At 48.9% G+C, this 24338-nt stretch overlaps 2 protein-coding genes across 2 annotated transcripts in view; one reads left to right on the top strand and one right to left on the bottom strand.

Annotated features, from left to right (window-relative positions):
• Positions 1 to 1532: 1532 nt before the first annotated feature.
• On the bottom strand, positions 1533 to 2657 carry LOC308238116 (testis-specific serine/threonine-protein kinase 1-like; the record flags this gene model as incomplete). Its single annotated transcript, XM_080649716.1, has 1 exon — positions 1533 to 2657. The coding sequence occupies one exon, from the start codon at positions 2655 to 2657 to the stop codon at positions 1533 to 1535; it is 1125 nt and encodes a 374-aa protein (XP_080505842.1).
• A 3503-nt stretch (positions 2658 to 6160) lies between these two features.
• DGCR2 (DiGeorge syndrome critical region gene 2) overlaps positions 6161 to 24338 on the top strand; it is a 48649-nt gene continuing 30471 nt past the window's right edge. Inside the window, exon 1 of the mRNA XM_080649965.1 lies at positions 6161 to 6546. Coding sequence (XP_080506091.1) covers positions 6468 to 6546 — 79 coding nt within the window. The 5' untranslated portion in view covers positions 6161 to 6467. The remainder of the gene's footprint in view (positions 6547 to 24338) is intronic.

Genomic DNA, 24338 nt, shown 5'->3' with positions numbered 1-24338 from the left:
CAGTGTTACTCTAAGCCTGTTCTGTGCCTGAACCCTGGGCACTCACTGGCCTGCCTGGTGGAGCTCAGTGACTGGCTGCTGAGTGCTGTAGGGGCCCCCAGGAGGCCGTGTGGAGGCCATGGCCCCTCAGCTGAGCCTGGAGAGAGGCCAGGTCTGAAGGGGTGATTATAACATGTATGTGGGGGGTGGGGGTGAGGGAAGAGGCTAGGCGGCCAGGAAGAGGTCAGACCTGGGAGGACCTCAAAGGCCAGACACTGGGATCCTTCCCCTCAGCAGAGGGAGCCAGACTGGGTGCTGTGGGAGGCAATAGCAGGGCATATGAGAACACTGTGGGAAAGGGGGCTGTGGGGAGGGAGGAGCCAGGCAGAGCAATGGACTAACTGTGGGGAGGGTTGCAGAGGGCAGGTCTGGGACACTCACTGGGTCTCACTTCTCCCAGTGGGCTGGGGTTCAGATTTTCCTAAAACAGAGGTGTTGGGGTGGGGTGAGTCTGAAGGCTCTTGCCCTCTTGGTGTGTTAACCCTACAGGTCCACAAGAAGTTGTCAGTGAGTGCAGAGCGGGAAGAGAAAGGGCCACCACAGCAGAGGTGAGGACTGCATAGAAAAGGCCAAGCAGGGCCCTGCAGAGCACGGTGGTTGGTGATGTTACGTGCAAGCCTGTTCCCGCTATGGGATGTAGATGCCACAGTGGTCAGGCATGCATTGTGAGAACACCTGTCTTGTCTCTTACCAGTATTAGCTTACCTACTCTGGCAGGGAGCATCACCCCTGGGGACAGACGGGGACTAGAGGGGAACAGGGTGAGGTCAAGGCCACACAGCTGTGGGACATGTGGGCTGGAGTGTGGCTGGGCTGTCCAGCAGAGCCTCCTGCTTCACCTGAGCTGGGAGAATGACCACAGAGTGGGGTGACTCGGCACCATTGAGAACTGGGAGCCTGCTGGACATAAGAGAACCCCTGGTGGACCAAGCAGAAACATTAATTTGCCCTTTAAGGTGGGGAGATCAAGAGAGTCTGGGAAGCTGGTGCATCTGCCCTCTGCAGATCCCTCCTCACCAGTAGGCTAGTAGATCCTCCTCCCCACCCCTCCTTTACAGGCAGCCCTCCTTGGTCCTGTCCTCTCCATGTCCCATCTCCCCCAGCACCACACTCATAGCCTCCCTCTTGAAGCAGCATCTTCCTCACTCGGCTCTCTGCTGTGGTCGAAGGCCTCAGGTCATGGTCATGGCTGGGTACACTGGGATATATTTTCCAAACTTGGGGTGTGATGGGGTGGATCCGCTCCTTAGACGACCGCAGTCAGCTGGGGCAAAGACATTCACCTTACAGTCTGCACTAATATAGTTATTTATTGCTTTTTTACCATGTGGATTACCAAGTTCAAAGGGAGGGAAAAGAAACTGACGAAAATAATGGCTCATCCCGGATAGTCTTCCTTCAGTGGCTTGTCCCTTGGCTTTTTTGGAGCTCAGGCTTGAAGCTATGAGCTCTGCCTCATTCCCTGCCAGCCCTTGGGCCATGTGAGAGGCTCACTAGGTGTGTGTGTCTGGAGGCTTCAGGGAGCCCCTTTCCGCTGTGTCCCTGCTTGGCTGCCCCTCTGTAGGGGCTGCGCTTCTGGTATCCAACGGCCTCGACACCTCTTGCAGAATCTCCTCCTTGGGTTGTGACTCTGGGTTCACCTCAGGCTGTGCCTCCTGGGGCTCCAGCTTGGTGACAGACTTCTTGTCAGAGCCAGGCTCAGGGGTCCATGGGGTTTCATGGACCCCTGGGGCCTCATGGGCCCCTGAGGTCTCCCCCTCCTTGTTGGTGGCTGCAGAGAACAGGCCCCGGGCCTTGGGCTGCACCCAGCAGTGGCTGAGGATCTCATCGATGTGCAGCCGCCGGTTGACGTCGGGCTGCAGGATGCGGTAGATGAGGTCCTTGCACTCTCCGGTCAGGTTCTTGAAGCGAGGGAAGTTAACGCGGTGCTCCTTCTGGATGCGCAGCATCTTCTTGATATTGGAGTCGTCGTAGGGCATGGAGCCACAGACCATGATGTAGAGGATCACGCCCAGGCTCCAGATGTCATAGACCTTGGGCTGGTAGGGGATGCCCTGCAGGACTTCGGGGGCTGCATAAGCTGCTGACCCACAGAAGGTCTTGCTCAGTGTCAGTCGGCCACTATCATCCCGCAGGCAGCGCTTGGAGAAACCAAAGTCAGACAACTTGATGTTGAAGTCCTTGTCAAGGAGAAGGTTCTCGCACTTGAGGTCTCGGTGGACAATGTCCAGGTCATGGCAGTACTTGATGGCGGAGGAGAGCTGGTGGAACTTCTTGCGAGCATCATCTTCGTGCAGGGCTCCCCGGGTTTTGATGAATTCAAGGAGGTCACCCTGGACCCCAAGCTCCATGACAATATAGACCTTGCCGTCTGATGTCTCAAAGATCTCATAGGTCTTGACGATGGAGCGGTGGTTTAGCATGGTTAGAATCTCAATTTCCCGGGGAAGGAATTTCTCCAAGAAGTCTGTGGGGGCTTTTTTGCGGTCGATGATCTTGACCGCCACATTGAACTTTAGGCGCTCAGAGTAAGCGGATTTGACTTTTGCGTATGAGCCCTCTCCCAAATTTATCCCCATGATATAGCCTCGTCGCTTGAGGATGGCAGCATCATCCATAGTGCCAGGAGCACCCAGTGCCTCTGAGGCTGCCCTCTACATCCCTGCAAGACATGGGCCAGCAGTGTCCTCATTTACACTGTGGACGGATAGTCCTCTAGGCTGGCCTGGCCTGCTGTCCCTGCCTCCCAGAGGCCCAGACTCTGGGGTGGAACGTTCAGCATTGTCTCCCAGATGACTTCAGTGGGTGAAGTCATAAAGGAGGAGTATCTGGGGTAATGAGGTTCTGACTTGAGCCCCTGGGACTCAGAATCCTGGAAGGCTGGCCAGTAGGCTGCAGACCAAAGGCCTACAGAGAGTGACCTCACACTTGGCTGGGACTCGAGGTAGCAGGGCGCTGGGGGGACACCTTCATCTACCCATGCCTCCAAACGTGGAGCTAGGACTGCTTGACCAGTGGTGGGGCTAATGACTGCAATCCTGGAAATTCAGGGTGGGTGGTTGTATCAGTCCAGGTCCCAGCAGAAACCAGGACATACTCCAGTTGGGGCAGTCTGAGGGTATAATAAGGGCATAATTTACAAAGGTGGGAGCAGAGTGCAGGAAACCCCAACAGTAGTCACATTCCTGGAGAAAGGGAGGGATGGTCATTGGAACCTGGGAAGGATGGTATAGAGAGGGTGACCTTGAGAGAGGCAGTGACCTTAGGCAGAGGCCACAGTGACCCACAGGTAAGGAGCTGGGGAGAAACGTCCCTGGTTTTTCCCCTTCAGTCTTGGAAGTCCTTGCCTTTGTCTACACAGATGGCCTGCGGGCCATGCAGCAGGGTGAAGAATGGAGGTGAATCAGGTGGGGCAAAGACTCCAGGCCCAGGGTCACTGATTTTAGGAAGCCAGGGCTCTGCCCACTCCTGAAAGATTTAGCTGGACTCTTCACCTCCCTGTACTTACCTTTCCTCATCCAAAACTTGGCCAGCCTGCTTCTCTGATAGTGGCTTTGGCGGGGACAACTGGCAGGGATTTCTGCTCTTGGCTGTGTGTTCCTTCTTGGGGGTCTGCCCAGACCATAGCCTTGGCTGGGCTCCTAGGGCAGATCTGGGGCTGGGACAGAAGCTGGACCTTGATCCTGCTTTGAGTGCCATCAGCTGCTCCTGGAATGCTCCTTGAGGATGGTGCAAGTGGAGAGGTCAGCATTGGACAGGGACCAATTTCTGCCAGCAGTGGAGTGCCTCAGCTGTGACAGCTCCTTTGTCTAGCTAGCACCTGCTCAGGACCACACCCTGAGGAGCAGGAGCAGGAGCAGGAGCAGGAGCAGGCATGTCTGGCCTAGTCTTGGGTTTAACCTTGGCTACATCCACCCTGAGGAAGTGGGTGCCTCTCTCTCAGATGATCCTGAGTGTCCCAAGATTAAGGGACACTCAGGAGAACCATGCCTTGAGTTAGCTTGAGAGGACTGCTCCTGGAGTGAGTCAGTGGAGCGGAGGTGGGCCAGGTCAGGATGGGTCCTCACTAGCCTTGGCCCTTCCCCTTTCTCTGCTCCCACCTTCACCCTCTTTTTTATTTTTTATAAATATATTTTTATTGATTTCAGAAAGGAAGGGAGAGGGAGAGATAGAAACATCAAGAATGAGAGATAATCATTGATTGGCTGCCTTCTGCATGCCCCATTCTGGGGATCGAGCCCACAACCCGGCATGTGCCCTTGACTGGAATCAAACCCGAGACCCTTCAGTCCATAGGCTGATGCCCTATCCACTGAGCAAAACCGGCTAGGGCCTCTTTTTTATTTTTTAAAAATCTTTTTGTTGATTTTTTTTTTAAGAGAGTTAGGGAGAGGGAGAAAAACATCGATGTGAGAGAGAAACATTGATTGATCACCTCTGGCACGCACCCCAACCAGGGATCGAACCCGAAATCAGGCATGTGCCCTGACTGGGAATCTAACCAGGGACCTTTTGTTGCAACGACCAATGCTCAACTGAGTCACGCTGGCCCTTCACCCTCTTTTCCAGCCCTGACACCCTGTGCCAGGTCTTGTGTGCCTGGCTGGTGGTGCTTCCTTTGGACAGCTTGCTCCTCTCTCCTACTGAGAACACCTTATCTGCTGGGTCCCCTCCCATCGTCTCCTTGTTCCAGATAACAGATATGAAGTCAGTTCTTAGAGCATTGTCCCCAGTGGCTTTATACTATGCAGATCTGGTCTTATGTGCCCAGTGTCCTTCTCCTATGCCCCCATTGTGTAGGCAGTGCCCTTTCTCCAGAGGCCAACTTTACTACAGGGTCTCTCTAGAATGACTCCTTATTTTTATTTTTAAATATATTTTTACTAGAGGCCCGGTCGTGCACTGGTGGGGTCCAGCCAGCCAGGGGGAGGGGCCCCAGGCGGTTGGTGGGCTGGGCCGCCTCCAGTCAGTTGAACTCCTGGTGGAGGGGACAATTTGCATATTAGCCTTTTATTATATAGGATTATTATATAGGATAGGATTTTTTTAATATATATATAGGATAGGATTGATTCCAGAGAGGAAGGGACATAGAAACATCAATGGTAGAGAATCATTGATTGGTCGCCTCCTGCAAGCCTCCTACTGGGGATCCAGCCTGCAACCGGGTGTGTGCTCTGACCAGGGATCAAACCATGACCTCCTGGTTCATAGGTCGAAGCTCAATCCCAGAGCCACACCTGCTAGGAGGGGGGCGGGGTAAGCATGATACTCCTTTAGACTACTTCCTTTTAGTTGTGTGTGCCAGTGAAGCCACACCAGCCTGTGCCTGACAGCATCGATCTTCGTTTCCCACCTCCTCAAACTTGGGTCCTTCCAGTTTTTTTCTTCCCTTTTTGCAGTTCTTTTTAAAAAATATTATTTTTACTTTTTATCTTCACCCGAGGATATGTTTATTGATTTTAGAAAAGAAGGGGGAGAGAGGGAAAAAAACATAGATCCCTGGGCCCTGACCAGGGATGGAACCTGAAACCTATGTGCCCTGACCTGGAATCGAACCTGCAGCCATTTTGATGCACGGCAGGATGCTCCAACAAACAGGCACTCAGCCAGGGCGCAAACCTTCTAAAAAAGGCCACTTTGCGGCCCACGGACCGGACCTCGGCCTGCAGATGTGCAAGATGTGAGACCCTTTGTGTCCCAGTCCCCCTTGGCTCCCTCTCATCCTGCCCCTCTTCTTTCACAAGCTGCCCCACCTCCCACCCCCCACCCCGGGGCCACTCCCCATTTTTCCGGCTTCACTGGGCCACGCCCTTTCTGTGTCCAGTCAACTTGGTCCCATCGTCCGCCCCTCCCCTGCGCCCTGAGATCCTCCTCTAGGCCCTTCAGCTCAGGTTACACCCCCGAGCCCCACCTCTCTGTTCAGCCAATGGCACTTCACTCCTTAAGTCCCGCCCTCCCGTCGGGCTTGCCCCTCACCATCCCGACGTTACGCCTCGCCCCTTTCGGGCACTACTGCCCAGGCTCCGCCTCAGCTCGGCCAAAGGTCCGCAAGCATTGGGAACGCGCAGGCCCCGCCCCCTCCTCGACGCTAATTGGTCGACGCCGGCGTCGGGGGCGGGAGGCAAGGAGTCGCAGAGCCGAACAGGACGGCCGCCATCTTGCGCGGAGCCAAAGTCGGAACCCTAGGTTGCGGCTGAGAGTGCGCGCGAGCCTGCGGTCGGAACATCAGGCTGCGGTCGGAACTTCAGGCTGCAGCTGAGTGCGCGCGAGAACCCCCGGTCCAGTTCAGCCGCGGCCCAGCCAGAGCCCCCTCCCGCCACCTCTTCACGCCCGGCCCCGGCCCGGCCCCCCGACCCTCAGCCAGGCCCGGTTCGGCCTCCCCGCGGGGTCACGCGGCCGCCCCGGGGACGATGAACGGAGGATAAATGGTGCCCAAGGCAGACAGCGGTGCCTTCCTGCTGCTCTTCCTGCTCGTGCTCACCGTCACCGAGCCGCTGCGACCAGGTGCGCGGTCCGGGGGGGGCGGGGCGGGCGGCCGGGGGCGGGGCGAACAGGGCCGGGGTCGCCCCGGACCTCCCTCCACTTGGTGGGGCCGTGTCCCGGGCGGACGCCTACTGAGGCCTACCCGCGGTCCGCCGCGTCCCCCTTCCCGGGACCACGCACCGCCGGGACCATGCCGTGAGTTTACCTGGTGGGCTCGAGCGCCTCGTACATCAAGAAACTTTGTTCTCGAGGGCTATGGCCTTTGGGTCCACGTCCGTGGAGCCACTACATGCTTTGAGGTTGATGGAAGCGAGAGTGATGGAGTTCTTTCTCGCCAAGAAGCTGCGCCCTCATTTCTGGTCCAGCGGCTGGAGTTAGGCTGGGGTTAGGTCCAGAGAGCAGCTCGTGGAGGCTCCTAGTTTCCATTGCTTCCTCCCAGCAGTGGGTTGATGCCAGCTTCTCAGTCCGGGAAACCCCTCGGCTGGAAGGCAGTAGCCGTGTCGCTCATTGCCACTCAGTGAGGTGTTACACTTGAGAAGTACTCAGCTCAGAGACTGGACCCGAGGAGGTGCTAGGAGGCCGCCCAGCATCGCGCGGGCCTGTCCTGGGGCAGAGACTGACGCGCTGCCCCGCAGGTGTGTCGCAGTCGTGGGAGCCTGGACAGTGCCAGGTACTTAGGACTGCTCCTTGTATGCGATGATTAAATGCCTTTAGAACTCCCCTTGGAACTTGTGTTTCTATAAAAAGCCTGTGGTGGGGTTCAGATCATTCATGGCAGCTAGAAGGTCCCAGACAATTTTTTAATCTCTACCTGTTTCTGGTGTACCCATCTGAACTGCAGCAAGAAATTCAAATCCCCAAATTCAGGGCTGATTTATCTAATAGACCCGGGAGAGGCAATGCTGGGGGCTCACAGTGCTTTTAGGAGTTCGTGAAAATGTTTGATTTCTTCTCAAGTCAGCAGGAAAATTGAACTTTTAGGTCAAAGAGAATGTAATGTACACATATAGGCATTCATTTTTTATAACAATGCAGTTGAAAAGTATGATTTCCTTTTAACTATAAAATTTTTTTGTTAATTTTTAACCCTCACCCAAGGATATGTTTTTATTGACTTGAGAGAGAGAGAGAGAGAGAGAGAGAGAGAGAGAGAGAGAAACTTTGATCGGTTGCCTCCCATCCTTGCCCCTACTGGGGATTGAACCTGCAGTCTGGGGATGTGCTGTGACCCGGAATCAAACCTGCTACCTTTTGGTGTATGGGAGGATGTTCCAACCAACTGAGCCACCCAGCTGGGGTGAAAAGTATGATTCTTAACTTTTTTTTTGTTAATCCTCACCCGAGGATATTTTTTTCCATTGATTTGAGAGAGAGAAAAACGGAAACATCAATGTGAGAGAGACACATGGATTGGTTGCCTCCCGCACACACGCCAACTGGGGCCAGGTAGCCAGGAGCAGGAAGGGGGTTCCATGAAGGTGGAAGTGCTCAGGGCTGTCAGGCCTCAGTGGGTGAAGGCAGGCTGGGGAGCACAGTGGTATGTGGCTGATCCTCCATGGTGCCCTAGCCAGGCTCCCACCCTAGATACACTGAACCTCTTGACTACCTAGTGGCTAAGACCCTAGGCTCACACTCAGCCTGGAGTCTCTCCAGTGATACTTCTCTGGGCAGCAGGATGACTGGTTCTGGGATAGCCTTGGTAGGAAAGGAAGCCAGGAAAAGGGCCACCTATCTAGGAGGGTACTGTATGGGCTCTTGGGGACCAGAGCCAATGGATTGTGGGTTGTGATGAGATGCTTTAGAAAACAAGTCTAGCCCAAGCTGGTTTGGCTCAGTGGGTAGAGTGTCAGCCTGCGGACTGAAAGGTCCAGGGTTCAATTCCCGTCAAGGGCACATTTCCGGGTTGTGGGCTCAATCCCTAGTAGGGGTGTGCAGGAGGCAGCCAATCAGTGATTCTCATCATTGATGTTTCTTTCTCTCTCACCCTCCCTTCCTCTCTGAAACCAATAAAAATATATATTAAAACAACAACAAAACACAAGTCTACACCTGTAGAAAGGTGAGACATCATCCTGTTCTGGCTTGTGGGTCCCAGTTTTGCACATTAGGTCACTGCACTGAGTGAAGCCATGTACCATGCATGACTATCTTCCTTGGGGTGCCTCTGATTCCAGGTCCAGCATCTCCTACCTGGATGATAGAGGTGACCAATATCCCCAACTCCTTTTCTGTCTGTCCACATATCCTGCCAACTGGCCAGCAGTAATTCAGCAAGCGTCTGAGTGTTTGATACCTCCCCATCTACTAGGGATGCTCAAATAGAGTAAACCCCTTCCTCTGGGAGTGCCCTTTAGGTGTGGAAAGAGAGTCAAGGTGTAAATCGGTCCACTAAGTGTGTTGACCTAGGCAGGTGTCAGAGATGGCCAACCATTTGTACTTGTGAAGCAGGGAAGGCTTCACAGAAGACGTCATCACACTTAGGTCTGAGTTGGGGCAGGGAGGCACCTGTGGCAGAGGGAGCAAAGTTACCTTTTTCATTCCATGACACCCCATATTAGAGCTTTGCGGCGGCCCCCAGTGGTATCTTGACTTGCCTTACAATTGGGGGACTCCACCTGGCTCCCTGATGGTGTTTGGGCAGCAAGGGCAGATGTTCTTGTGTGCTGTGCCTCCTTTCCAGGCAGGGCTCTGCTGGCTGGCATTTTCGAGGGGGTGCTTCTTTGGTCGTAGCCTGCATTCCTTCTATTGGAATCCTGACTTAGACTCATACTCGGGTGTGAGGAGGGCACCTGTCAGAACCTGTTTCCCAGATGGGAGGGAGGGAGGCAGGCAAGTAGGGTGTCTTCTGATTTCTGCCAGGGGGAACCCCTGAGGACGGGGACCAAGCCATTTTTGGCTCCTCTCTGATGCAGGCCAGGGCATGAGGCCTTTCACAGAGTGGGGCAATGGGCAACACTAGAGTGCTGAACTTGACCTTTCGCCAAAGTTTATTTTAAATGCATGTCTGATGTGGCTTGATTGAGGATGTGTTACATGATAGGAGCTTTTGTAGTAAGAACATGTGTTAACGCTCAGGTGGTCCCTATGAGGTAGATACTCTTTTTTTTAAAAAAATATATTTTATTGATATTTTTACAGAGAGGAAGGGAGAGGGATAGAAAGCCAGAAACATCGATGAGAGAGAAACATCGATCAGCTGCCTCCTGCACACCCCCCACTGGGGATGCGCCCGCAGCCAAGGTACATGCCCCTGACCGGAATCGAACCCGGGACCCTTCAGTCCGCAGGCCGACGCTCTATCCACTGAGCCAAACCGGTTTCGGCTAGATACTCTTATTAGCTCCATTTATAGATAGGGAAAGTGGAATACAGAGAGCTCATAAAGCTAAGTGGCTGAGATGAGATTCAATCCTAGAAGTCTGGCCTAGTTCCATTGTGCACCTTTCCCAGGGGCTTATGTGTTCTATCTTTAACCCCTGCTATGGAGCCCTAGGCCGATTTTCTTCTGATGGGCCCAGTGGCTCACCAGGTGGGGATTCTGAAGCTTTTTCCATCTGAATACCCTGGTTTGAGGGATAGGACCAGCCCTCCCCGCAAATTCCTTCTGTGGTTAACCGTAATGACCAGTGGAGATGTGTATTGTCTCCCTGAGATGTTAGAAAGGTTGGGGATCTCTGCTGACGGGTGACAAACATACAGGGGCATTTAGGGCCACTGACTGCAGTATCATCTCCCTGACCCTTTAGCTGTACAGGGAATGCAACATCAATTACTGATTTCTAAAACTGTTTTTTTTCTAAGCATCAATTATGAAAGAAAATCATGCCATGGGTTTAGCCATAGCTCCATCCAGGGTGACTCCACCATACTTAGCTGAGAAAACATTTACCTTTCCTGAGTGAGCATGGTCTTGGCTGAGTTCCCGGCCCTATAGGTGATGTAGCAGGACTGGAACTGTGTGCCTTGGGATAAAGAAAGCTGGCTGGGAGAGGCAAGTGACTTGTATAAAGTCACATAGCTGGAGAGCAGAGTAGCTGGGATTCAGACCCACTAGGAGCTGGCTCCTAGTTCAGGTTTCTTTCCCCAAGGCATTAGGGACCTGCTGGGTATGCTGAACTGATAAATCCTCAGTGAGCCGAGAAGTGGCCACAGCACTGGAGCAGCATACGGGTTAACAAATAGGAAACGTGGATATTTTATAAGCAGAACTGGCCGAAGCTTATAGAAGTAGCTGGAAAGTTGAGCCTGCACTTAGGCTGGCCAAGTGCCTTCTGAGTTTGGAGTTCTTTCCTCCACAGCCTACCACCTTGTAACACCTTGCCCTACTAGCAGACTGGGCTTTGGTTTTTATAATTTCATTCTTTTTAGTTGGAAAGTAGTGTAACACTTTTCCAACCTCACTAGCTAATTAATTGTTTTGTTGTTGCTTTTAAAGTAAACATTTGGTAGGAAATGTTTATATAAACTAGGAGTTCTCAGTTGGTGGGAGGCAGCCAATTGGTGATTCTCTCATTATTGATGTTTCTGTCTCTTTCTCCCTTCCCCTCTGAAATCAATAAAAATACATAAAGAAATATATTCCTAAAAAAAATGTCAAACTTATAGAAAAGTTGCAAGAATACAATTAGTGCAAGAACACTTGCATATCCTGTAATAGATGTACCTATTGTTAGCATTTTATTTTATTTGCCTTATCTCCCCTGGGTGTTTATACTCATGCATAGAAATGTATGCATGCACAAAATATTTTTTCTGAACCATTTCACAGTAAGTTGCGTATGGCATGACCCTTCCCCCTGAACACTTTGATCATTTCAGAGAGCAGGAGGAGGCGCCTGGTACTTAGCTTCCTTGAAAGATGAAAGGTAATGCTCCCCATCCCATTGCTTGCATTCACCCTGTAACAAACCCTCACTGCCACCTGCTGTGTGCCAGGCACTGTGTCATCACAGATGGTGTTGCGGGCACAGGATGTGCTGTGGTTAAAGCTCCGGTTTGCCCAGGTGGCAGCTAGGCAGGGTTAATATTTCAGTTAGTGGTTCTAGTCTTAGGAATGAAGAATGTGCTTTTGTTGTACACTTTGGCCAATGGGTCTGTACATTCTCGCTCTTGTTAGGCTGTTTTTTTTCCTGTTCCTCTTTCTGTCCAGATTGCTCTTGCCTGCAGCCCTCTGGTCCTGCTTCCCAGACCTAGCTCCTTGGCACTACCTTCCCCCTGCCCTCCTCTGACAGTTCCGCAGCACTTAATGCATGCATACATCATGGGAGGTGGCCTAGTTGTGGGCCCTTCCTGTACCCATGATATCTTACCTCTGTTCCCCCTGAGTGGAATGTGTCAGTGACAACATTTAGAACCTAGTAGATAGCAACAGACTGATTAAATGTCTTTTCCTTGGTGTGCTGCTAGATTGTTCCCTTGTCACATGTGCTTTTGTGTTTGGGTTGCTGAAGAGTTGGTGATCAGTCCTTTCTCCTTCCTGTATGCTGAGCAGGTCAGTAATCCGAAGAGCCCAATTTTGGGCCAACATTTTGCCAGAGGGAAGGGTGGGATCACAATGTGGTTTTTATGTAACATCGATATACTGGTTTCTGTGTGATTTACCTATTGACTTGGGATGTTTAGTAAAAGACAGTCCTGCCACTAAAGATGGGCCATAGTTTGGCCAGGGAAGTCCAGGGGAGGGTGAATGGTATGTGGGCAGTGGGCAGAGTACAGATGGCTGGGGATCTGTGGCTTATGGGCAATGACCTGGGAGGAAGGAAAGCCCAGGTCTGGCATTACTTTATTATTATTTTTAATCCTTATCCAAAGATATGTTTATTGATTTTATTTTACTTATTTATTTTTTAAATATATTTTTATTGATTTCAGAGAGGAAAGGAGAGAGATAGAAATATCAATGATGAAAGAGAATCATTGACTGGCTGCCTTCTACATGCCCCCTACTGGAGATCGAGCCTGTAACCCGGCATGTGCCCTTGACCTCAGTTGAACCCGGGATCCTTCAGTCCGCAGGCCGTCGCTCTATTCACTGAGCCAAGCCAGCTAGGGCTGTTTATTGATTTTAGAGAGGAAGGGAGGGAGGGGGAGAGAGAGAAGCATCGATGTGAGAGAGAGACATCACGTACATGCCCTGACCAGGGGCGGGGAGCAAACCTGCAACTCAGGTACATGCCCTTGACTGGGAATCAAACACACAACCCTTTGATGTGCGGGCCAACGCTCTAACCCTTGAGCAACAGTGGCAAGGCCATAAGGTGCAAGTTCTCAAACCACAACACTGGACTCCCCTTGATCTAACTGCAGCTGCTCTGCTCCTCTACAGACAGCTCATTTAAAGTAACACCAGAGCCTGGCTGGTGTGGCTCAGTGGTTGAGCATCCACCTGTGAACCAGAAGGTCATGGTTCAATTCCTGGTTAAGGCACATGCCTAACCCCCAGTGTGAGGTATGCAGGAGGCAGCTGATCGATGATTCAACAACAACAAAAAGGAACTTGGACCCTACAGCCGCACTGCTTGGTGTCAGATCTTGCTCTGCTACCCACTTTGTGACTTCTCTGTGCCTCAGTTTCCTTATCTGTGCCATGGACATAACTTCATAAAGATGTTGTGAGAATTAAATGGGTTAAGTGTAAAGTTCTAAGAAATCCTATCTAATAAAAGAGTAATATGCAAATTAACCATCACTCCACTACACCCACAAGCCACGCCCACAAACCAATCAGGAGCAAATATGCAAATAAACCCAACCAAGATAGCTACTGCCACAGAAAGCAGGAGGGAGGCTTGGGTTTCCCCCGCAATGGAGGAAGCCAAGCTTTCCACCTGCCCTTGCTGGCCTACGCCTCCACTCAAGGCTACAAAGTTTCAATGATAGAAGATACATAAAACCAAACAGAAATGGCGGCAGCCACAGAGCTGGAAAGAGCAGGAGGCTAGGGTTGCCCGTGGTGATGGAGGAAGCCAAGCTTCTGCAGCCCTGGCCGTCCCAGGCCTCCGCTTAAGGCTACAAAGTTTCAATTATAGAAGATACATAAACCCCAACAGAAATGGCTGCCGCCACAGAGCAAGCAGAAGGCTTGGCTCCGCTCTAGGCTACAAAGTTTCAATTGTAGAAGATAAATAAACCCGAGATACCAGGGCCTCCACTTGGGTCGCCAGGGGGTGTGGCCGGCCTGCAAACCACCACAGGCCCCTCGCCCAGGCCGCCCCACGCCCCAAGGGAACCCCACCCTGATCTGGGACACCCTTCAGGGCAAACCAGCTGGCCCCCACCCGTGCACCAGGCCTCTATTCTATCTAATAAAAGAGTAATATGCAGATTGACCATTACTCCAACACACAAGATGGCTGCCCCCATGTGGTCAAAGATCCTGCCCCCATGTGGACACAAGATGGCCACCACAAGATGGCCAGCAGGGGAGGGCAGTTGGGAGGGACCAGGTCTCCAAGGTAGGGCAGTTGTGGGCGATCAGGCCAGCAGGGGAGGGCAGTTAGGGGTGACCCAGCTGGCAGAGGAGGGAAGTTGGGGGTGACCAGGCCTGCAGGAAAGGCAGTTGGGAGGGACCCAGGCCTGGCAGTTGGGAGGGACCCACTGGGATCGGGCTTAAACGGGCAGTCGGACATCCCTAGAGGGGTCTCAGATTGGAGAGGGAGTAGGCTGGGCTGAGGAACACCCCCCCCCCTCGTGCACGAATTTCGTGCACCGGGCCTCTAGTGTGATATAAAGCAAATGCTTCATAAAGGCCAACAGTAAATGTTATCCACGAATGGACATCAGGGAGTGTAAGGACCTCACCTTAAACTGTAAGCAGGACTCCTCACACACACACAAGGGAATATTATGAGGAGAGGGTCTGGTTCATGTCCTCCCTCCTTCCCCCTCCACCAGGCAGCAGAGCACAGTGGCTTTCAGCAGTGTCTGATACATACAGCTGAATGAGTAGCCATTTTTGATGGTCAGGGGGTGGGGGTATAGTCTTTGAAAGCCCACCAAACAGCCGCAGCACTTTGGACAGGGCTAGGATTGTTCACATTGACATGTTTTGCTCTTTGTCACGTTCATGCTGTGTCTCCTGAGTCTGGTCTGGCACAGAGTGGGTACTCAGAAATCAGTTATTGAATAAATGCACAAATGGCTATTTATATTTTTACATAAAGAGCAACAGCTCCCTTAGCCAGCAGGCTTTGCAGCTGTCCCTAGGTGGGGGTTGGGTTGAGGACAAGGACCTTGTGGCTGCCTGCCTATGGAAGACTTGTAGGGGAGTTTTTGCAGAGCCAGCTGGCCTTGGCCTCACACTGGGGGAAGCTTGCTTCTGCAGATACTGGCTGAACTGAGAGCTGAGGGCAGGTGAGGGCTTCTCACAAATATGGATCCTCACCTGAAGTTCACCAGCCACCCAGACTGGGATTTAGAGGGGCTGAGGGCTCCTGCAGTTTGGAGCCTCAGGGCCTGGATGCCTCTCTGATGGACTTGCCTGACACTGAGGCTTTAGAACTGGACTGCCCCCTGCTTGAGGAAGTGACCTGCCCTTCCATAGGCCATTGCACAGTACAAGCCTTTCTTGAGAGGTGATGGTGCAGGGACTGCACACACTCACCTCTGGGCCTTCTTCCTCTCCTCTCTGCCTGGTGACTGTCTCTTCAGTGAACCTGGACTGCTTCAGTGAACCTAGGCTAGTCGTTATCCTTAGTCAGTGTCTCTGATCCCTTCCAGTCCCTCTCTGTAGGCTGACTTCTGGATCCCTGGCAGCCAACCATCAGTTTGATCAGCTTCTTGTCTGTCTGGTCTCAGCTGTTGACTGCTCCATGTTAGACAGGACAGAGTGAGAGCAGAGCCCTGTGGGATATGCTGGACCAACACGGCCTCCAGGTCCACCCTGCACTCCCACTTGTCACAGAAGCCTTGTTCCCTGGGGGACTTTCCTTTGGAGTTCATTTCTGTGAAGGAAATAGCTTGGGGCTGCCCAGGGTGTTGAACAAGGGTTAGGAACCACCACAGAGGACAGGCATCCCAGAGGGCCAGTCTGGAGACATGAGCTTCCAGGACCCCTGCACACTTAGATTGACTTCACGTCTCCTGTTGCAGTCCTTTTGAGTGCCTCTGGCTACCTCTAGAGTCCCAGGGTCAGTTAGAGTAGCTACAAAGTTTTGTGGTCTTAGAAGACCGAACAAGAGGATTAGAAGTACCTGAAAGGAATGAGGCTTGCTTGTGGCCCAGGCGGGCTTTTGCTAGCCCTTAGTGGTTTGTTGGCCAACTGTGGAAGGGGAGACAGTCTTCAGATTCCCCTCTACCCTGTTGGTGTGGAGGATGCAGACCGCGTGGCAACCCGCAGTGAAAGCCCAGGACAGTTGGGAAAACATTCATACACAGTATTTTACATAAATGGAATTAGTACTTTTTTTAAAAAATATATTTTATTGATTTTTACAGAGAGGAAGGGAGAGGGATAGAGAGTTAGAAACATCGATGAGAGAGAAACATCGATCAGCTGCCTCCTGCACACCCCCTACAGGGGATGTGCCCGCAACTAAGGTACATGCCCTTGACCGGAATCGAACCTGGGACCCTTCAGTCCGCAGGCCGACACTCTATCCGCTGAGCCAAACCGGTTAGGGCGGAATTAGTACTTTTTACACAGTTTTTTGACGTTTTCATTTGACAGTGTTTGGGGATCTTTGTAAGTTGCCTCATTCTTTTTAATTTTTCGGGGGGGGGGGGGCTGTAAAAACTTTATTCATAATATTTTCTCTATCTTTTCTTTAGTAAGACTGGAAACTTTCCTCAGTCTTCTTTTGTTTTGTCTCTGGAGTGTGGTTCTTATGAAAATTTTTCATCATTCTGGCAAGGTGGCTCAGTTGGTTGGAGTATCATTCTGTGCACGGAAAGGTTGCTGAGCCAGGGAATCCCAAGAACCTGAGTGGATGGGGGTGTTGGGGGAGGTCTGGAGGTGGTTCTTCATCTCATGAAAGGGCAAATGGCATTTAGAACACTTAGAGAAGGTGGGGAGTTTGTAACATAATCACAGTTTTTACTAGAATGATCTCCTGTGAATTGTTTCAAATGCCTGGTAATGCTTTCCCTCACCTAGTTCTGCCCTCCCAAGTCCATTCTCTGTCCTGCTGCTGGTGTTCTGGCGAAGCGCTCCTCCACTGCCAGCGGCATCCACTCCCAGAGCCATAGCCCATTCGTGAAGCCATCTGGTCCTGCGGTACCTTTTGGTTTTGAATCCTGCTGGGCTCCAGCCGAGCAAAGTGCTCCTTTCCTGCTCAGTGGCACTTATCCAGGCTGAGCCCTTGGCCTTCTTATGTTTGCTGGTGGTTCAGGTGCTGCCCATCCTACTTGAATTCAAGCCCCTTATTCTCACCTTCTTACCTCAGGACACAGGTAACTCTTCTTGAGAAGGCCTGTTTAGCAGGGATGGCCCTCTGTTGTGTATTTTTTTTTTTAAATATATTTTATTGATTTTTTACAGAGAGGAAGGGAGAGGGATAGAGAGCTAGAAACATCGATGAGAGAGAAACATCGATCAGCTGCCTCCTGCACACCTCCTAATGGAGATGTGCCCGCAACCAAGGTACATGCCCTTGACCGGAATCGAACCCGGGACCCTTCAGTCCGCAGGCCGACGCTCTATCCACTGAGCCAAACCGGTTTCGGCTGTTGTGTATTTTTAGTGCTCTGTGTTATCATCAGTGATCTCTGTTCCCTCTTGAAGGTGTCCAGAGAAGAGACAACTGGCCCAAGTTCTGTGCTGCTGTTCCCAGGAGAGCTGTTCTCCTAGAATTGTCATGTCACTTGTACAGCGGGCCCAGCCCGCCCTTATTTTCACATCTTCTCCCTTCTGGTTCTAAGTGTTGTGCTGGATAAATATCTCTGTTCCAGCACTGCCTTGTGTAGTGGGCGGAAGGAGAACCCATGGGAACATCCTGCCCTGCTGGGAAGCAGCTGTTAGCGCTTTCCAAGGAAGAATGTTGCAGCAATCTGATGGAGGCTATACTGCCCACGGGGAAGCTGGATCCTCCTGGTCCTGGGTGGGCGCTCCAGCATGGTGTAGTGGCTGCCTTAAGATCTCCATCCACTGGTGGAGGCCATGGAGTGGGTTGTGGGCAGTGGGAAGAGATGGGGTAGAATTCTCTCCTGCATTTGTTGGCAGGAAGTTTTTTTATTTCCTGAGCAACGTGACTGGATGTGTGTGCTTCTGCTATACTAAGTCTTCCTCTATTTCTTTGTGGGCAAATGTTGCGAAATCAATTCCAAACAATTTAGGCAGCATATTCAATTTCACACAGTAATTCGAGACAGCTCAGTTTACATAATTCAAAATGAGGCTAAGGCTTGCTGACAAAGAATAAATGGAATGTAGACAAAGATTTTATTGCAGAGACTTGTACATTTCTACAGGCATGAGTCCTTTAAACCTCACACAATGCATAGTTTAAAGCAGTAGTTCTTTAATTGTGGCCAGGGTTCTAGGGGAAGGGACTCAGGAGGTCAAAACTATTTTCATAATAATACCAAGGTATCATCTGCCTCTCGTTCTCTCACAAATGCACAGTAGCATATCCAAAGGCTACATGACATGTATTGACGGCTAATGGGATGTGTGCTTGGGATTTCTTCTCTCCTTTTTTTAAAAATAGGATTAAAAAAAAATTGTGGTAAAATACACATAACAAAACTTACCGCTTTAACCATTGTTTAGTGTACATTTAAGTGGCATTAAGTACAGTGACAGTGTTGTGCAACTATCACCCAGTGTTTATTTCCAGAACTTCTTCATTTTCCCAAACTGAAACTGTACCCCTTAAAGGGAACTCCCCATCACCTCTCCCCCAGCGCCTGGTAACTTATGTTCTACTTTCTATCTCTATAAATTTGACTACTCTAGGGAACTCCTATAAGTGGAAGCATTTGTCCTTCTCTGTCTAGTGTATTTCACCTACCATAATGTCCTTAGGTTCATCCATTTTGTGGCATGTGTCAATTTCCTCCCTTTAAAAATATATTTTTTTATTGATTTCAGAGAGGAAGGGAAAATGGGGAGAGAGATAGAAACATCAGTGATAAGAGAGAATCACTGAATGGCTGCCTCCTGCTCACCCCACACTAGGGATTGAGCCCGCAACCCGGGCATGTGACTTGACAGGGAATCGAACTGGCAACTTTTCGGTGCACTGGACGACACCTAACAAAGCCATAGCGGCCAGGGCAAAAAGTTCTCAATTTTAATGAAGTCCAATTTATCAACTTTTTCTTTTAGGGATTGAACTTCTGGTATATGTGTCTAAGAAATCTTGGCCAAAGTCACAAAGATTTTCTCCTATGTGGTCTAGATATTTTATAGTTTTAGGTTTTCCTCTCTAAAAATCAATTTAAAAATTTGATATCCAGTTGTCCCAGTACCATTTGTTGAAAGGATGATTCTTTCTCTAGGAAATTGCCTTTGCACCTTTCTCATAAATCAGTTGCTCACATATGTGTGGGCCTATTTTTGGACATGCTGTTCTGGTTCCGTTGGCCTTAATGTATGTCTTGATGCTTATGCCACGCTGTTTTTGTTGTTTTGTTTTTTAATGCCCTGCTGTCTTGATTACTGTAACTTTGTAAGTGCTTATATCAGGTGGTGTGAATCCTCCAGCTTTGTTCTTACTTTTCAGAGTTGTTTTGAGTATTCTAAGTCTTTCACATTTCTATATGAGTTTTAGAATCACTTTGTCAATTTCTACAAAAAGGCCTGCTAGAATATTGATTTGGATTGCATTGAATCTGTAATGAATTTGGGTAGAATTGGTATCTTAACAGTATTGAGCTTACTGATCCATACCACTTCATATAACCCCATAGGTTTAGATCTTTAAAATTTTTCTCTTAGCAATAGTCTGCAATTTTCAGTGTATAGAACTTGCACACCTGTCATTACATTTATCCTTAAGTGTTTCTTGGTCTTGATGCTATTGTTATGGTAATTTTAAATATTTAAATAAAAATAGTTTGGCCATAACCGGTTTGGTTTGGCTCAGTGGATAGAGCGTCGGCCTGCGGACTGAAAGGTCCCAGGTTCGATTCCGGTCAAGGGCATGTACCTTGGTTGCGGGCGCATCTCCAGTGGGGGGTGTGCAGGAGGCAGCTGATCGATGTTTCTCTCTCATCGATGTTTCTAACTCTCTATCCCTCTCCCTTCCTCTCTGTAAAAATCAATAAAATATATTTAAAAAAAAAAAGAGTTTGTATGGAATTGGTGTTATTTCTACCTTAAATATTTAGTAGAACTTTCCAGTGAAGCCATCTAGGCCTGGAGTTTTCTTTGTGTGAATTTTTTAAACTAAAAATACAGTTTCTTTTATAGCTATAAGGTTACTCAGGTTATTGATTCCTTTTTGAGTGAGCTTTAGTAGTTTGTGACTTTCAAGGAATTTTTTAATGTGTTTATTTGATCCATATTTTTTCTTTGATCCATAGGCTCTTTTTTTATGTAATAAATCTTTATTGTTCAAATTATTACAATTGTTCCTCTTTTTTCCCCCCATTGCTCATCTCTACCCGGTTCCCACCCCACCCTCTGCCCTTACCCCCCTCCCCGCCCGTCCTCATCCATAGGTGTACGATTTTTGTCCAGTCTCTTCCCGCAACCTCCATACCCCTTTCCCCCCGAGAATTGTCAGTCCACTCCCTTTCTATGCCCCTGATTCTATTATATTCACCAGTATATTCTGTTCATCAGATTTTTTATTCACTTGATTTTTATTTTTATTTATTTATTTATTTATTTTAATATATTTTATTGATTTTTTACAGAGAGGAAGGGAGAGGGATAGAGAGCTAGAAACATCGATGAGAGAGAAACATCGATCAGCTGCCTCCTGCACACGCCCTACTGGGGATGTGCCCGCAACCAAGGTACATGCCCTTGACCGGAATCGAACCTGGGACCCTTGAGTCCGCAGGCCGACGCTCTATCCCAGGGGTCCTCAAACTTTTTAAACAGGGGGCCAGTTCACTGTCCCTCAGACCGTTGGAGGGCTGGACTATAGTTTAAAAAAAAAAAAACTGAACAAATTCCTATGCACACTGTGGGCCCGGGACGAGTCGGCTGCTAAGCAGGACAGGCAGCAGCACCCGACGGGCCGGATAAATGTCCTCGGTGGGCCGCATGTGGCCTGCGGGCCGTAGTTTGAGGACGCCTGCTCTATCCACTGAGCCAAACCGGTCAGGGCTCCTTTAACTTTTTCTTATCTGTGAAGCTCTTTATCTGCCCTTCAATTCTGAATGATAGCTTTGCTGGGTAGAGTACTCTTGGTTGTAGGTTCTTGCTATTCATCACTTTGAATATTTCTTGCCACTCCCGTCTGGCCTGCATAGTTTCTGTTGAGAAATCAGCTGACAATCGTATGGGTGCTTCCTTGTAGGTAACTGTTTTTCTCTTGCTGCTTTTAATATTCTCTCTTCGTCTTTTGCTCTTGGCATTTTAATTATGATGTGTCTTGGTGTGGTCCTCTTTGGATTCCTTTTGTTTGGGGTTCTCTGCACTTCCTGGAGTTGTAAGTCTATTTCTTTCACCAGGTGGGGGAAGTTTTCGGTCATTATTTCTTCTAATAGGTTTTCAGTATCTTGCTCTCTCTCTTCTTCTGGCACCCCCATAATTCTGATGTTGGTACGCTTGAAGTTGTCCTAGAGGCTCCTTACACTATCTTCATATTTTTGGATTCTATTTTCTTTTTGCTTTTCTGGTTGAGTGTTTTTTGCTTCTTTGTATTTCAAATCTTTGACTTGATTCTTGCGATCCTCTTGTCTGCTGTTGGATCTCTGTATATTATTTTTTATTTCAGTCAGTGTATGCTTAATTTCTAGTTAGTCCTTTTTCATATCCTTGAGGGTCTCACTAAATTTATCGGCCTTTTCTAGAAAATTCTTGATGCCGAAACTGGTTTGGCTCAGTGGATAGAGCGTCAGCCTGCGGACTGAAGGGTCCCAGGTTCGATTCCGGTCACGATTCCGGTCAAGGGCATGTACCTTGGTTGCGGGCACATCCCCAGTGGGAGGTGTGCAGGAGGCAGCTGATCGATGTTTCTCTCTCATCGATGTTTCTAGCTCTCTATCCCTCTCCCTTCCTCTCTGTAAAATATCAATAAAATATATTTTTAAAAAAAAAAGAAAAGAAAATTCTTGAAAAACCTTATAACCGTAGTTTTGAACTCTATATCCAGTCATTCGCTTTCCTCCATTTCTTTCATTTGTGACCTGTTTCTTTGTCTCCTCATTTTGGCTGCTTCCCTGAGTTGATAGAGTGGCTTTGTGTGCTAGGTGTCCTATAGGGCCCAGTGGCTCAGCCTCCCCAGTTACCTGAGGTGGACACTCTTGGTGCACCTCTTTGTGTACTGTGTGCACAGTCTTGTTGTAGTTAAGCCTTGATTGTTGTTGGTATCACTGGGAGGAATCGACCTCCAGGCCAATTGGCTGCGAGGATCAGCTGTGTCTACACTGGGAGAACTTCTGTGCTGGAGACACCCTTGTGAGACTAGACTTGCAAAAGCCTCTGGGCTCAGCATGGATGGGGCGGAGTCTCAGGGCGGAGCAGACAGCATTGGCTTTCCATCAGCCCTGCCCTAATAGGCCCCTGGGTCTCAGTGTCCCGTGGTAATCTCTGCAAGCACCTCTGAGAGAAAGCCGCCCTCGAGTTCCGCCTGCTGCCAGACAGTCCAGTTTCTCCCCGAATGAGTCTGGGTCCTCAGAGTCTCACTTGGAACTGGAGTTCAGAGCTGTTGGGAGCTTTTGTCTCCCTCCCACTTGAGAAAGCCAGCCGCGTACTCAGTTGCCCGCCTTCTCCGCGTGCGCGCCTCCGTACTTCTGCCTTCCGCAGTTCCTCTGAGTCTCAGTGTGCTTTTCTCTTTCCTGACAGTCTAGTTTCTCCCCATATGAGTCTGGGTCCCCAGAGTCTCTCCCGGAACTGGAGTTCAGCGCAGTCAGGAGCTTTTGTCTTCCTCCCGATTGATAAAGCCAGCTGCGTATTCAGTTGCCAGTCCTCTCTGCACACGCGCGTCTGCGTACCTCTGCCTTCTGCAGCTCCTCTGAGTCTCAGTGTGCTTTTCTCTTTCCTTCTAGTTGTAGAATTTCCACTCAGCCAGCCTTCCTGTGGTTCTGGATGATGTCCGTTTTGTCTTTTAGTTGTAGTTTTGAAATTGTTGTGCGAGGCAGTAGTTTAGGTGTTTACCTATGCCATCATCTTGGTTTCCCCCCATAGGCTCTTTAGAAGTGTGTGAGTTGTTGCCATATAGTTGGGGGGGATTTTCTGGGTATCTTTCTGCTGTTGATTTTTTTAAGAATGTATTTTTTATTGATTTTAGAAAGAGGAAGGGAGAAGGAATAGAGAGATAGAAACACTAGTGAGAAACATCACCTCCTGCATGCCCCCTACTAGGGATCAATCCTGCAACCCGGGCATGTGTCCTGACCAGGAATCAAACCATGACTTCCTGGTTCATGGGCCAATGCTCAACCACGGAGGCACACCAGCCTGGCTGTTGTTGATTTTTAATTTTTTAATTAAATTGTGGTCAAACAACATACTTCGTATGATTTCAGTCATTATAAACTTGAGGTTTGTTTTATGGCCATAACATTCTCTATTATGGTCAATGTTATATATGTTTATGAAAATAGTTATGTATTCTGCTGTTTTGGGTGGAGAGTTCTATAAGTGTTGGTTCAGATCAGTTGGTTGATAGTGTTCAGGTTGTCTGGAGGAGAGTGAAATCTCTGACTATAATTGTGAATTTGTCTATTAGCAGTTATAGCAATTTTTCATCTGTATTTTAAAGCTCTGCAATAGATTCATAAACATTTGGGATTATTATGTTCTTTATCATTATTAAATGACCTTTATTCCTGGTAATATTAAGTGCTTTGGAGTCTACTTTGTGTGGCATTAATATAGCCACTCCAGCTTTCTTTTGATCAGTGTCAGCATGTTTTCCATTCTTCTATTTTCACCAATTTGTGTCCTTGTATAAAGTGTTTTTTTTAGGCAATACATAGTAGGGTCTTGTTTTTTTACCTTTGTGCCAGATTCTGTTTTTTTTTTTTTTCCTTTTTCTTTTTTCGGGTGTTTAGATCATCCCATATGTTTACTGATTATGCAAAATTGATTATTTGTTTTATTTTTTGTACCATCTATTGTTAATTTCTTTTTCCCTTTCTGCCTTCTTTTCAGTTGACTATTGTTATTCCATTTTGTCTTCGTTGGCTTACTTGCTGTAACTCTTATGTTAGTTTAGTGATATTTTTCTTTAACTTATGATAGTTTACCTTCACATGACAGACCACTTTACCTGTGGTATATAAAAGCATTAAAACAGTATGCTTCCCTTCTTCTTTCCAGCTTTTGTGCTATTGTCACAGTTTTACTGCTACACGTTATAAACCCTACAATGTAGTATACATGATTTGCTTTAAATAATTCTAGGTTGACAGCTCTTTCTTTTTTTCAGAATTTAAAAATGTTTCTCCACTGTCTTCCAGCTTGTATTGTTTATAATGAGAAATCTGTTGTCTTTATCTGTTTTTCTGTGTGTGATGTCTTTTTTCCTCTGGCTGCTTTTAAGATTTTCTCTATTGCTGGTTTTAAGCACTTTGATTATGATGTGCCTTGGAGTGATTTTCTTTTCTTTTTTTAAAATATTTTTTATTAATTTTTTTACAGAGAGGAAAGGAGAAGGATAGAGAGTTAGAAACAATGATGAGAGAAACATCAATTCAGCTGCCTCTTGCACACTCCCTACTGGGGATGTGCCCGTAACTAAGGTACATGCCCT

Source organism: Plecotus auritus (genome assembly GCF_963455305.1).
Source record: "Plecotus auritus genome assembly, chromosome: 13".
Lineage (NCBI taxonomy): Eukaryota > Metazoa > Chordata > Mammalia > Chiroptera > Vespertilionidae > Plecotus > Plecotus auritus.
The sequence above is the reverse complement of the archived record's forward strand: the minus strand, read 5'-3'. Positions and strand labels throughout refer to the sequence as shown.